The following is a 15,672-nucleotide window of genomic DNA, read 5'->3' as shown; positions in this document are numbered from 1 at the left end:
AAACCTGATATGGTTAGCTGCTCGACGAGGTGTTTTTTTTTATAGGAATATTAGATTTGTCTGGTCTTGCTGATCTTTTATACAAGGAGTAGGTTTCTTGCAAGTAATTCAATTTTGGTTTTTTGCTTGCCATGTTCATGCTGACAATTTAACAATTTCCCTTTTTTTTTATGATTCGCAAAAAATATAATCTCTTTATCAGACCTATTAAGAAATCGTACTAAGATATGCTTTGCTAAGATGATTCTCGGAACCCGTACAGTTTTGTTCTGTAAAATTTTACTTCTTTCAGGAAAGTAATTACGCGGATACGTATTTTACATTTTCCCTCTATGAAATTCCCCTGTGAAATGATGTAGGGGGTTGAAGTAGTTCAAGAGTCCATGTTCCATATAGGCTATAGTATGTAAAAAATTCAGTAAGCGTAACAATGATTACTCTAGAATAATATAATTTAATGATTGCTATAATGACGTGCGTTTATTAAAAAATTAAAAATATAATTTCATTTGGAACTGCGTATTAGAAACGGGATGCAGATAAATATGGTTTGCACTCATCTGGAAAGAAAACGTATAGTATTATTATTATTGTTATTATCATTGTTATTATTATTATTATTTTTTATTATTATTATATTTGTTCAGTTATGTTAACAGAAGTTTCCTGAAATTGAATAAATTTTCGATTTTGTCTACATGTTAGAATGTTATAACCTCATATTTGTACGAGTATACAAAGATCTATTTAATATCTTAAAAATTCAAAATTGTCGTGCCATTATAACTATTATCCGCAGTTCGCTCTTAAAAGTTTTTTATCTTATGAAAATAATAAAAATAAATACATAAGTTTTTGAAACGTTTTTGCTTAAATATTTATATTTTTCTTAACCGTTCGGTTCTTGGCTATTTCCGGTTTGGTCTCTTTTTACGCAATCGAGTCGGCGCAGACTTTTTAGGTATCAACGAGCCAGACGTCCTATACGGCACGCTTCTCAAAGGGTTTAGCTTCGTCACACGGGTGGCATCGAACGGCGGTACACCTTTGCCTCGTGCTTCCTCTTTCTTGTGCTGCGCCAAGGCACAACTTTCGATTTTTAGGGCGCTTCAAGGATCCATAATTGATTAATCCTGATTCTCCCTTCTTGTGACTTGTCTGCCGAGGCGTCAATCAAGGTAAGAAGTAGTTACGAGGGTTTGTTTGGCGAGTAAAAGTTCAAAGGAGAATATTTGTTAATTGTCTTTCATTAAATGCAAAGTCATCGTAGGTCAAGAATTTAGCATATTTTCTTGCCACAAAATAGAGATATTAGGGACTAATGAGCACGTATCTGGTGTTAGAAAATCTGTTTCACGAATCTCCCGGATCGCGAGTAAACGATCCATTTTAAAAATCTCCTTTTCGCGCGCTTACCTCATGCTATAATTGATGAGCGCAGAAGGAGAAGGAGACTTGCCCAAGCAACAGCAGCAGCAAAGTCCAGTTCTCGGTTCATCCATCAAAATGTCGAGGGCAATAAAAGATAAAAAGCTTCTTAGACTATTTCGAGGCTATCTTATAATTAACTCTAAAAAGAGTCTGAGCCACGGAGAAAGAGGAAAAAAGATCGAATTAGCAAGGAGCGATACTCGAAGGATATACATGGAATCTCTTCCGAAATTCACAGCTGTCATGTCATTGTAGAGCGGAAAAATGCTCAGGATAATATCGTCGCCGGTCGCGTCAGGTAAAAGATGATGTACTGTGCGAACGAAGCAGTGCTACGGCTCTCTCTCTCTCTCTCTCTCTCTCTCTCTCTCTCTCTCTCTTTCTCTCTTTCGGGCTCGAAAACGGTTAATTAAATCAAAGGCTGCCGACACTGACACGTCGTAAAATCGAGCGGCAACCGTCCGAAGGAGTCGCTTGGCTTTTTTGGAGTAACGCGGGCATTATCCCGGGAGATACGATGACTGGGCTCGAGGCCCGTGCGTAGTAGTAGCCGTAAAATAAAAAAGGTTTCACGGCAAGATAAGCAACGTATAAAACCATAACTCGGATTCCTTGCCGAGTGTCGGACCTTTTTACTCTCTTCTTAAAAGAGAAGCGATGCGCGCGCCCGCGGTTAAGCTTTCAACAATATCCGGCTAAGCAAATCCATTAAATCTTTTATTCTGACTTCAGACTTACTAATTGCATGACAAACAACGACTTAGGTTTTCGTATCGTTTAAACGCGCGGCCCGCTATGCACGGAAAGCTTTCTTCGGCTTGAAGCTTATAACGTGCGCGCGCGCGGCTTTGTGTAATCGCTGTGTAAATTGGAAGAAAAAGTGAAAGATTCTCGTGGATTCTCACTAACCACGTCACTATTCAAAAATTCTCGTTGGGGCATTTCCATTCCAATTGATGCGTATACCAATATTTTACTCACAAGACATTTAAACTTCTTGACCAAACGCATGCACATTATATAAACCAATCAAAAGACTTATTCGCTGGTAAAAATCGATATCAGTTTAAAGCTAGTGAACACCTCGTATTAATGAAGGCGAAAAATGGGTCCGTATTTCGACCGGTAATGAATCGATTTTTTTGCGCATTTATTAAGAGTAATAATATGTAAGCCATTTGGAAATCGATTAATATCCGCAAGCTTCTTCGCAATTAGTGTATGATACAAGAAGTATTTTAAAAATAATAGATTTAAGGTTATGTTTATTCCGATAAATGAAAAAAATGTGTTTTATCACAGGCTACTTGTTCTTTTGTTATACACCATAACCCTGGTAGAAACGTTACACAGTTTTTGGCCAGTCCATTTATAATTAGCAACGGACTGGCCAGTTCCTTGAGGTAGTACTACCGGTAGGTAGCTAGTCAAAACAAAGTCCATTTTTTATTTCTTAATTATTGTGGGATATACTTAATAATAGAGATCGCATAAGTCAAGATACAACAAATAATGATTATACATTCGAATTAAGCGATTCTATTTATCATAATTACGAATAAAAAGTTTCAGACAGAAGCTGATTTGACTCATTTTTTGATGATAAGCGTACATTTTTGAACTTTCATTTGTTTATTACTACGTTCACAAGCTCCAAACAATTTTTTACAAGCACTTGAATTATTCGTTAGTTGTTTACCTAACGTTATGTGAAATTTGAGTGAATTCTAAATCGACAGTTTTATACAATTAAGAGTTAAAGCAACCCTGGTAGCAGCGTTGCCGAAAAAGTACCTGAAAGCTACCGAGATTTTTTAAATCTAGCCGGTTATCAGGTTTGAATCTACATAAAAACCCCGATAAATCAGACATGATTTCTGGAGAAAATATCGGTAGATTTTTTTATTCATTTAAAACAGAAAATAAAGTAAATCCTAAAGAAGTAAACGCTGTTACCTGTACACAGGCTAGTATCTTAACAAACTAACTTAAAAATAAAAACTTAAAACTAAAACAAACTAATATCCCAATAAATTATACCCAATATTTATAACAAAAATTAAGTGTAGTTCACTATGAATATATACTTGGATTTTACTTGGATTTTATAAATTTCTTAATATCTTTCTTAATAATTTCTCTACTTTTATTTAAACACTTTAACGTCTTTGACTCACTTAGTGTGTAAATATTTTTAAGTTTATCATAATGATATATAACTGACTCCAGTATGAACGTTTGTTTGATATTTAAAGGATTGTTCATTGAAAAGTGATTTGTGTTAATAGTTTTTAATAACTTAGTTTGAATATTTTGTAATGGACTTATCGTGGTTTTGTACGCACCTCCCCATGCTATTATACCGTGACTTGTTATACTATGAAATAATAGATTTTCATAAGTGTATTGATATCCATATATTTTCTAAGTTTTGCAAAAATAAAAATCAAGTGGCGCGGCAGTGCCACGAAGGCGAGTTTGAGAAGCAGACGAAGCCGCGGCGCCCGCGCTACTATTTACTTCTATGTTGGGGTTCGCATTTTTCATTACAAAGAAATAAATGCGTTTCTTTGTTGTCTGTAATATATTTTGACTTATATCATGTTTTTTATGCCAAATTATGATTTTTAACAAAAATATTGATAAAAATAGCTTCCTTTGATATAATACACGAGTGTGTCATTCACAAAATGCTCAAATCAAATAAAAAAATGTTAGGACCGTTAAGTTAGCCGCAACAAGCGTTAGGACCGTGAAGTTGTCCGCACAGCTATATACAGATGGATATTGCTTTCTCATCGGTTTTCTGCATGGTCGCTCACATGTAGTTTTTAGTGTCTAGGTGTAGAAATAATTCGAGGGCGGTGTCTAGGTGTACAGGGTGGCCGATTACGAGGTCTAGGTGGTGCGCTCCGTGGTTTTTTGTATCTAGGCGTAGAAATAATTCGAGGGCGGTGTTTAGGTATACAGGGTGGCCGATGACGAGGTCTAGGTGGTGCGCTCCGTAGTTTTTGGTTTGAAATCATTCGAGGGTAGTGTATCAGAACGATCAGTGATTTCATTTCATAGTGATAATAATGTTACAAAAAAGCCATGGTCGAAAGGCGCTAAAGATGCTTATATTTTATTTTTAAGAGAAATATAAAATACTAAAAAGAAATTACTAAAATGGACTAAAATCTCTAAAAAAAATTTAACTTATAAAAAAGTAAAAGGTTAGGCGAGTTTGATATATTCCGCAACGAAATAACAGATAAAAAAGAACTGAGATCAATCAACCAAAGTCAAGTTTATTATATTTAACCATAATGAAGCAATAACATTTTGTTCGCCCAATAATGAGCTTACTTAACTTAAAGTTAAGTTATGTAATGATCAATTAGGAACAACTCTCAAGATACTTACAACGTAACTTGCCATGACTGTTTCATTGTACTTATGGTGTTTTTATGACGTTCTAATACATGAAAAGAAAATTTTAGTTGTTCACCAATAAACAAATTGACTTTGGTTGATTGATCTCAGTTCTTTTTTATATGTTATTTCGTTGCGGAATATATCAAACTCGCCTAACCTTTTACTTTTTTAAAAGTTAATTTTTTTTAGATTAAATATTTATTTCTGTTTGTTATGTATTCAAAATCAATAAAATACGTTACCTTCCATCATCGCACAGAGCTCAGTTGGTCTGAACTTCATTTTTTCCTTATTTTTTGCTGATGATCTGATTGCAGTAAATTTCATTGCCAAATCCTTTGTGGAACATTTCTTCATCATCTTCACAATGGATTAATTCACATTGCACTCTACTTTATGAACATGAGACTTGAGCTCTAAATACTAAAAAAAATATAGTAGAATATTGTACTTAACTATCTCAATTTAAATCATATTATGTATGTATTACTAAAAAATGCATACGTATCACATCTTTTTTAAACAGACCATCTGTCTTCAATTTTTCTTCGACAGCTTGGAAATCTTCATACCGAGCTAAAGGTATTGTGGTCTGATACTTTCCTTCGAAGTCTGCTGTACTCTTGACAACTACCTTTTTATCAGCCAAAAAGTTAGTTACAGCAGCTTGATTACCCTTTAAGGAAATCACTTCTTGCTTGACCTCGATCATGTCCGCAGCTAACTGATCCAGCCTCATAATAGCAGCCTTGAAAGCTGAAATTAATATTAATGCTCATGTACATAATAAATAATGACTTTCAAAGGTCATTTAATAAATGTGTAGAATATTACTTACGTGTCTTGCATTCAACGTTGCCATAGAAAATTGGAGCATCCAAAATTTGGTTCAGCTCAAAGCTTACGGGTACACTGTCTACAAGAGTTGTAATGAAAAATAGAAAGAAATTGAATATTCTTACATACGCACAGGCATGCACACTTTTATACATGTATACATGAATTATTATTTACTATTACTTGGTAGAGTAACAGATCCAGATGTACCAGAGATTGGATTATCAAGCTAATTCACCTTCAGACCTTTGCATTGACTTGTAGAAGAAGCCGATACTTTTGATACTTTGGTCCCTTTATTGATGCTTGTTTATACAAGCTCTTCCTATGGTGCATTATCTGAAAAAATGACACAGAGAATCAAAAATTGTTAAGTTCCAACATCATTAATTAATAATAAATATTACTGATTCTTATTACCTGATGCTGAAGATTTTATTTTAGATGCGGTAGGACTAGTAAGTTCTTCATTTTGGCATTCAACTTCGACATCCAATCCAGACTTCTCCGGAACATGTAATGGTTCAGCATTAGGTTCATCTGGGGATGCTAATTCATCGTTAAACTTTTCAGCTTCCATTTGCAGCTTCTGACGCTTTACAGCTAAAGTTAGCTGTCTTTGTGCTTCTGAAGCACTGTCTTCAGATTCTAGCGTTAAAACATGATCCTTGGTTTCTAATTTCTTGAGCTTCTTTAAAACCTCCTTGTACGTGTCTAAGTAAGAAAAATAATTAGTTAATACAATAAGTACTAAAATACTTCAAAATTTTGGACTTACTTGCTCTTCCAACTATCTTGACAGAAAAAGTTGACCAGTCCTCTGGAGCTTCTACGTCTGCAATTACCAATTTGTGTAAAAGGTTAAGGTCGCCTTTTCCTTCCTCTATGTATAAAGCGTATCATTGCATACTTTCTCAGACTATACTGACATTTCTCTTCACTCTCGCTCTCACTCATCCTAAAAATAAGCAAAACAAAGAATTAATGTATTTATTCAAAATTTAAATGTCACTTTTGAGGTTAGCTACTGTAATTTATATTGGAAAATTTCTAATCATAATCTTTTTTAATTCAATGAATTCTTTAACCTAGTAAGCTGTAGTTGAACTGCACAAATATATTTTTAAACTTTTTTTTAGTAATTAGTAGCTGTAATTAAGAGCAGAAGATAACTGTATTTGTTTCCAATTCAAACTGATTGAGCTTTATAGTAGATGTAAGGTAAGGTTGGGTAACCCTCTCTTTTTCTTAAAGCCCTTGACAATATTGAGCAACTATTTGAGTTGAAGATCTTTTCACTGCACTTATGCTTCCCAGATATGATTCAAAAGGGAAAGTACTCAATTCAGTTAGCGAGTATCCAAAATTTTCCACATCATCAGCTAAATGAATGAGGTTATGCACATTCAAAGAGATAAATCAACGAATATAGACCTAGTATAGAAGAACCATCACGGGTTATAAAGGGGGGACAGAATCTTGGGTAACAGGCGGTTAGTTCTGTTACCCATCCGTTTGGCGCCGCCACATATTATTTTCCCGCGACTCAGCGCGCATGCGCTAGCTCGTATTTGAAGATATGTGTTTTTATGTATTTTTTACAATAAAAAATTATATAAACAATACAAAAATGATTATTTAATGTTTCTATATACCCCTTATGCCCCTAACAACTATTAGTTGGTAAGATAAAATTTTCTCTTAAGATAATAACCACGAAAACACAGCACGTACCAGTTTCCCGCTCGATCTTGCTATGTAAATAGCGCGAAGAGCTTATAATCAATGCTATATGCAGCGACGAGTTGCTCGCAGTTTCTAAACATTTATTTTGCATAAAATTGTGTCTAGTTTTTATAAATAATAATAGCGCGATTTAGTTTAACAATCTGTGAGATTGTATTTATACCTGTGCTGTTCTCAATCAATCATCAATGAAAAAACTGTTTGGGGGTTATCATCATGCCACCTCCACGAACCAGATGTGTTTACAGCGACTGCGAGAGTTCAAAGGCGAAAAATCCTGGACTGACTTTTCACCGATTTCCCATGGATGAGATACGGTAAGTTTTTTAACTAGACAATCGTTGTTACTTACGTCAACAAATACAATAAAAAAGATAGTAACGGAACGTTATATATATATATATATATATATATATATATATATATATATATATATATATATATAAACTGCTTTCATTTCAGTTAGACCAAACTGAATTACAGAATTTTGCGGAAACTTTATTTCATGTTTAGATTAATCCCAGGTAAAAGTTGAATGAAATGTTTGTTAAAACATATCTAAAAAAAGAATTATTTTCTGAATTTCGTTTTTGCATGGCGTTGGTGCTTTTGAAAATTGTTTCACCGAGTGATTGATTTTTATTTTACACTGGATTAATTACGGTTATCTATTTTTTTTATAAAATATTAAATATTATTACGTAACACTGATTTCGTTTTTCTTTTGAGGCAATGCATGTTGGTATTTACTGTCATTTTTTAAAATAAATTACACCTTTTTTGCACATCACTGTTTCCAGTTATATTTAAATGCAAATTTTATAGTACAATTTATTTAATTATATATTATTATTATAAACAAATTATTTTTTGCTATAGCTTAATTAAATATAAATTTAAAATAAAAATAAATTTTGTACCCCCTCCAATGAATATGTACCTTTTTCTTAAAAATATACAATGAATTAGTGGTCGAGCGGTTAAAGGAGATCTCGTATATTTTGCTACATTTAAAGATCGTGAGTTCGAATCCACCCCATTTTTTTTATATATTTAATGATTACAAGATATTTTAATTATTATTGTTGTATTTTTTAGTGAAAAAGGTGCATTTATTAATTGGTATAGTGTTATTAATAGTAGTAATATCTTTATTTCTTGTACAGATTTTACATCTGTTTACATTTCTTAGATAATTACATTTCTTATAGTCTTATTAATATTTTAAGCGCGTGATGTGTGATTATTTATTTATAGTTTGGGATTGTTTCTTGAAGATTGGTTTTTTGACTATGTATTCTATCATTTTTTGGTTATTTATTAGCAAATGATTTACTGCACAAACGTAAAATGATACGTCCACTACGAATGTATTTTTTTGTTAATCAATATAAAAAAGTCACGTACTTTTTTATTTTAACTACCTTGTTGGCAAAAAATTTAACTATCTATATAAACAAATTTTATTTATTTATTTATTCCACTAGTATACATTTACTTTACAATCAAGCAAACCCACAGAGAGAAATGAATCTCTGTACGTGGATCGGTCTAACAGAACTTAAAACTATCGTATAAAACTATTAACAAACTTAATTAGTATTAAATTACCGCTCATACATTAATTAAAATTAGATAATACATTACAAGGATAGTGTCTAGACTCATATTACTGAATTCTATAATTGTGCTCATGAAGTAAATTATTAAATAGTTTAACAGCCATTATTGGTCTATTGTTAAACCCTATCGTTTTATACAGTTTCGGTAGGACCAACTTCTTATTTCTAGTTTTACTATTAGAGTTGATATACATTAATGACTCGTACGCAAATATTTAAGTTGAGTGGTTTTACATTATCGTAACAATATCCTAATTTTGTAGACGGTCGGAATAGATTCTTCGATCTGGAAATTTCAGTCTGATTGACTTGACAACGCAGCAGCTAGACAATAAGCGCATTTGCTCTCTGCATTTTACAGTAGACGATGTCGCATATACAGATCAGGCAGGTACGCGAAAAGTAAAAAATTCTGCAGTTCCAAAAAAATATCTGTCGGATGCAGTTTTAGAAGACTCTCAAGAAGTTGATGAACATGTCACTCATGAGGTGGATTTGCCTATTAATGATGGATTATCTCATGATAATTTAAATTTTGATTCGACAACATTAATTAATCTAGAGCCGGCGTTATGTTCTACTTCATTAGCTAAGCACAAAGTAGATTCCGTTAACACCGATGACAATTCTTTTCACACCACTAAAACATCCACGTTTGAAAACTCATTAAATTTTTCTTTTTTCAACATTTTTCACTTATATTCACGAATATTCACATTTTTCAATTATATATAGTTAGATTCACTTTTACTTATCTATTTCTTAAATATAATCCTCTCAATTTATTTTCAAGCATGTTTAGTACATTTTCAATTAATGCAATAAGTAATTTTTTTATATTTCCTATAAAGTTTATTGTGGTATTAGTGCATATAAAGTTTATTGTGATATAATTGCATGGATTTTAGATTATATATATATATATATATATATATATATATATATATATATATATATATATATATATATATATATATATATATATGTGTGTGTGTCAACATTGTCATTCCTATACCTTTTTTCCTTTTAACCTATCCTGTTCCTGATGGAAGACAACTCTGCCACCTTCCCGATTGGTTTCCATCGAATAATATTAGTTTGAAGTAAATTTTGTATTCTCTGTATACTTTATATTGCCATCAAGACGCTACCGCGCCCCTTGATACTATATTATTTTAAATGTTTTCAAACTAATATTAACAAAGAGCGAGTTCTTTTTGTAATTAAAGAAAGAGAAGGTAAAGTATTTCACGTTTTAATGTTTTAAAAATTCTTTATTATAAATATTAGAGCAAATACGAGAAATAAATAAAAAATAGAGAAAAAAAAAAGTTGACCATGAGATTCGAACCCCAGCATAAGAATTGCTAGCGCAACGCCTTAACCATACGGCTACCGACGACGTTACTGTTGTAAGATCGAAAGTCGCACATGATCATCGCCCCCCTTTGGGGTTTAAGTTTAAGCTTAAGTTTAAGCTTAAGTTTAAGCTTAAGTTTATTTTATTATAATTTCAACTTTAGTTTAAGCTTTAATTTAAGTTTTAGTTTGACACTTATTACGTATATATGCTAATCTTCAAAGCGTCTATTGACATTATTCTACGATATCACTTTAAATTTAATTCATTATGCAAAATATTTATACGAGCTTTTTTCTTATATATTTTTATTGTATTTACTAATTGCAATTAATGTAACTACAGATATTTACTATTTTCTGATGCGAAGTTCATGAAATTATGCAATCATACATTTACTAGATATTTACGTTTTAACAACAATTAAATAAAAATCGGGTTGAGGGGTATTACCAGCTTTATTTTATGTAAAAATCTTTTAGATATTAAGCTAGTTACAAGCTCGGCCAAGTTTATCGCGCCATTAGTGCGAGAGAGATAGCATGATAGAAATTAGCAATAGGTGCCATCTCGCGGAGATGATGAAACTACAGATCTCGGATCCATCGCCCCCATTAGCATGGTGCTTCTATACAGGTCTATATTCGTTGGATAAATGTTGGTCCATACAAAGTTGTTGCGTCCTTCACAAACTGTGTAAAGTATTCTCTGGCTTGTTGAACTTGAATATCACGTTTGTCTGATAATAACTTGCATGCTGTAGTAAACAGCATCAAGTTGTTATATACATTATCAAGTAGTAATTTTTTAAAAACAACATCAGCAGCATAGTGTGTAAAAAATTTTAATTCCCCGGCCTTGTATTTACTCCAGTGCTCGGTTGATCTCATTTTACGTGGAAATTCATCTGAGATGTCAGCCTTGATCAGAGCAGTCCTGCGTACCAATTCTAATTTTCCTCAACTCCAAAACTCAATCTAATTTTATGAGTTGACGAAAAAGATACTCAAGGATCCTTTTAGTGCAACCAAGGTATAAAAGTTGCATGGGATCTAGTATAAATTGTGATACTAGATCTAAAGATTCTATAGCACATAATGGTGTAGCACTTGTAGGGCATTTCAGATCATCAAACATCCTGAACTTCTTATTTGACCTTTTTAAGAACGTCTAATTTTAAGAACACCTAACCCCCTTTGCTTTATCACCCCTCACTTTACATCTTTCACATCCATCATAAGCTGCATGTCCTTTTATACATTTTAGAAAGGATCTGGCTGAAGAATCACAAACAAAATATTTTATTTTCATTTTGAATAGATTGTCTTTTATAATTTATCCATTTTTGGATGTGCTCAAAGTCACCAATGATAAGGTTTGCACGGGTATTTCAATCTCATCAATATGCGAGCCAGTTACTGTCAACCACCAAATCTCTCATAATCATGATAAATCCATGATATTGGAGTTTGATTTCTGTTCCTTTGCGTTAAGAGTTGTTAAATTATTTAGAAACAGACTGCCATGTCAGTTTTTACTTAACCGTCTTGGTTCGGCTTTTGATAATTGTGAAATAAGTAATCGAAACCAATAAAAATTTGATTTTGCTCTCATTTGAAAACTCTTATACCTAGAGGGCTGAAATATTGGATCTTAATTTTTATTGGCATGTTGAAACAATATATTCAGTTAAATTCATTCTAGCTGATATGAATTAGACTTTTATGCATAGACAAAGCTATAGAGTTCAAGATCAAAAGCCGAACCAAGATGGTTAAGTAAAAACTGACATGGCAGTCTGTTTTTAAATAATTTAACAAGTCTTTACGCAAAAGAACAGACATCCAACTTTAATATTCGATATCATGAATTTACCATGATTATGAGAGATTTGGTGGTTGAGAGTAACTGGCTCGCATACTGATGATAATGAAATACCGGTGCAAACCTCATCGTTGGTGACTTTGAGCGCATCGATGACACTTTTTACACAGTAATTGCAATTCATGTCTGATTTATCAGGGTTTTCATCGAGATTCTACTCTGGAAACCCGCTAGATTTGAAAAATCTCGGTAGCTTTCAGGTACTTTCTCGGCAACGCTGCTACAAGGGATTATTAAAGATTATTATAACTATAGTTTAAGATTCTAGTAGTTAGATTCTAGTTTCTATTAGAAGTAATTTTTCTATGAAATTCGATAATTAGAGTAAAAAGGCAATAAACAAGTTCAAATTTTGGATTTAGTTAGTATTACACAGTACAATGAGCCCTTTCTTTTGTCTGTTTACAATATCAGTTAGTCACGAAAATATGAAGGTTCAAAAATTTAGTTTTTCACCCTGTATACTCTGATTAACTGAAAACTGCATCATTTCTATCTCAGCTTATATAAAATTAATTTTAATCTACCTGAGTTCGTTTTTTCTGTTTTCTTTTTATTAATTTATAAAAAAAACAATATTTTCAGTCTTGCGTGTGCCTTTCTTTCATGGCGATATTTCGTTTAACAACCATTAATTAATTATAGCTTGGCGAGCGAGAGAGAAAGAATAATAGAAATTTTACATGATTTTAAGATATTTCATTGATTTGATCCTGAAAAATAGATCAAATACTGAAAATACATGCTTTTCTGTGTCACACAATAAATGTAAATTTTTCTACGTAACTGTTTACAAGCAAAATTTTACTCGCTAAGTTTAAAAATTCACGCGCGTTTGAAGTAATTAGTAACATAAAAGATTTGTTACTTATAAACACGAATAAAAGCTAGTTATGAATTTTGCCCTCTCCAATAAATAGTAACAAAAACCCTTGTGAACCTGTTTTTGGGCGAATTAAAAAATTTATATAATAAAAGAGGCTAAGAACATCCGCAGGATGCGGAGGCAGCTCTTCGGCAGATAGAGAGACGAGAAAGAAGAGGGGAATCGAGCATAAGAGCGCACAGCAGCCTCGGGGCGCTCGTCGGCAGCTCTTAATGATCGAAGAAAGGAGCCGCCTAAACGACCCGTGTCCTCAGGTGTTAGGACGTCGAGTGCTGCGCGCGGCACCGGCAGCAACCTACGCTCCCATTCTCTCTCTCTCTCTCTCTCTCTCTCTCTCTCTCTTTCTCTCTCTCTCTCTCTCTCTCTCTCTCTCATGCGGCGAGTTTGCGAATCCTGATTGGATAAATCGACCTCGTTATGCTCTCTTCTATGGGGCGCCAAACGCTCCTCGTTTTTTACCCGGTTTTGTCCTTATTTTTCCAACTTCCAATTACCGCGGCCCTAATCAGTGCAAAGTGCGTCCTTCACGATGAGCTCCAAAGAGAATGCCACGACATCGCGCTCTTAATGAGCACTGAACTTCGCGAAGTTTCGTCAAAATCAAAAGGTGTGCCATTCCATTGGTTTATATACACCGTAGGAACGCGATATCTCTTATACTTCAAAAATTGAATGAGTTTTTATTTTTTTAAATGCACGTATACCGGATCAGTAATTTTATATTTTTTGCATAGGTTTGGCGATTTTAAATATGATTGCTTGGTTCGGTTAAAATCCTCGAAGGACCATCTCGCTCAACTCGATTACAGATCTAGCTATAGAACGACTATTCAAAGTGGCGTTAATCTACAGTAATACAATTAGCTTTGATGGAATAGCACATCTGAAATTATAATCGATTTCGATTGAATGCCACGTATCGCTCGAGTAATAACGAGAAGCAAGAACCTTCCGCCGCATTAAGCGCAGTCGGTGTTGTCGTGAATATAAAAGAAAGCGCTGTGGGCGAAGAAACACACAAAGCCCATATTATGTGTGTAGGACATTAGCAGTGACTGTGTCTGGCCGCTACAGTGATTCTTTTCCGAGCCATCGAGCAGAAAAGAAGAGGGAGAGAAAAAAGAAACGAATCGAGCCAAGTGCTGCGGTCGCGCTTAAACGCGAGATTAATGACGAATCGGCCGATCGACCAAACGAGACAGCGGCCCGTCGTATCGAACACTATCTGGCGATGTTGAAACACCGGTAACCGATCTTGTCCATCTCGTAGCCGGCCGAGGGCGCAACGCGCACACACTGGGGCACACACACACACACACACACACTTACACACACAAACACGCACATGTACGCTTTTTCAAGCCAGCGCGAGAGCCTTTCCCTCTCCTCGCGCCCGCGCGCGAGGCACAAGGCGCTGCGCGCGTATAATTTTCAGATGCCTCTCTCTCTACCTCGTCGGCCGTATGGCGGCGCGATGAAGGAGAGCGGCGTCCTTTGAAGTCCAGTTGGAAGCCAATTACACGAGTCACACAGGGCCGCTCGCGCATCGCTCCATCTCTCTCTCTCCCCTTCTCTCTCTCTCTCTCTCTCTCTCTCTCTCTCTCGCTCTCGTACACTTTCAAGCTCGCGCTTGGCTCGAAAATATTGCACGGGCTGCGCGCGCTCTGCGTCTCTATCGATTAAAAGCGAGAGGTGCTCGCTCTCGACAGACGCCTCGGCGGCACCGGCTCATCACGGAGCGACTTATGTGGAAAAGCCGATCCTGCCCACTTATGATTTTCACGTGGGATTTTTCATCGTGCGTTACCGGCGAGACTGAGTCTACCTGTCGGAGCGTGTACAAGCATACGACTTGCTCCTTGTCTCGTATAACCATATACATATATTATATACAGTCTTGTGTGCAGTACGGGCTTGACTGAAAGGATCGCGCGACTGCGCGTGCGCAGAGTCCCGAGGCAAGGCGCGCATGTGTGGCTGATTGAACGATGGCTGATTGACGCCGCCGACGCGTTATCGCTCGTTATACCTGCGCGACCGAGGATCTGATGCAGCCACGGCCGCTGTATCGCCGCCAATCGACGTTCCTGCTGTAAAATATTCCGCGCGCAGCGCAGTTTCTCTTTTGATCGATCCTCCTTTTTGTTGCGATGCAATTAGCAAGCAGATTAGCAATTTCGATTGCGAACGGCTAAGGCTAGCACTTGTTAATCCAAGTAATGTCTTCCTCTGCTTGGATGAATCTATCGGCCCGATGCGGTTTGCGTCACTTCCAGCCTTGCGAAACGCGATTTCACACGAAATTAGCCAGCTCCGGCTTGCCGGCGAGTTTACCAGGCCTCGACATTACGGGTACAAGCGATCGATAAATTAATCCATTCGTTAATTAATCACCGTGAGTTCCGTGATCACCGGTCACGAGTCATTAATTTCGTTTTCTCCTCGATAATATCCCAATCACACACGCACACACAGGAGCATACGAGACC

The 15,672-nt window shown here is 35.2% G+C and overlaps 1 protein-coding gene across 1 annotated transcript; it reads right to left on the bottom strand.

Moving 5' to 3' along the window:
- Positions 1-447: 447 nt before the first annotated feature.
- LOC116417272 lies at positions 448-5,840 on the bottom strand. Its single transcript, XM_031929724.1, has 4 exons — positions 5,687-5,840; positions 5,353-5,604; positions 5,091-5,271; positions 448-560 (listed from the first exon to the last, which is right to left on the bottom strand). The coding sequence occupies exons 1-3, from the start codon at positions 5,838-5,840 to the stop codon at positions 5,243-5,245; spliced, it is 435 nt and encodes a 144-aa protein (XP_031785584.1). The 3' UTR covers positions 448-560; positions 5,091-5,242.
- Positions 5,841-15,672: the final 9,832 nt, after the last annotated feature.

The sequence above is a fragment of the Nasonia vitripennis genome, chromosome 4, assembly GCF_009193385.2.
Source record: "Nasonia vitripennis strain AsymCx chromosome 4, Nvit_psr_1.1, whole genome shotgun sequence".
In the NCBI taxonomy this organism is placed as follows: domain Eukaryota; kingdom Metazoa; phylum Arthropoda; class Insecta; order Hymenoptera; family Pteromalidae; genus Nasonia; species Nasonia vitripennis.
This window is presented reverse-complemented; position numbering and strand designations above follow the sequence as displayed.

Coding starts and splice junctions, on each gene's coding strand:
- LOC116417272 (XM_031929724.1), bottom strand. CDS start 5,840: ATGTATAAAAGTGTGCATGCCTGTGCGTATGTAAGAATATTCAATTTC. Junction 5,605..5,686: donor CAACGTTGAATGCAAGACAC/GTAAGTAATATT, acceptor TATTAATTTCAG/CTTTCAAGGCTGCTATTATG. Junction 5,272..5,352: donor GTTTAAAAAAGATGTGATAC/GTATGCATTTTT, acceptor TATTTTTTTTAG/TATTTAGAGCTCAAGTCTCA.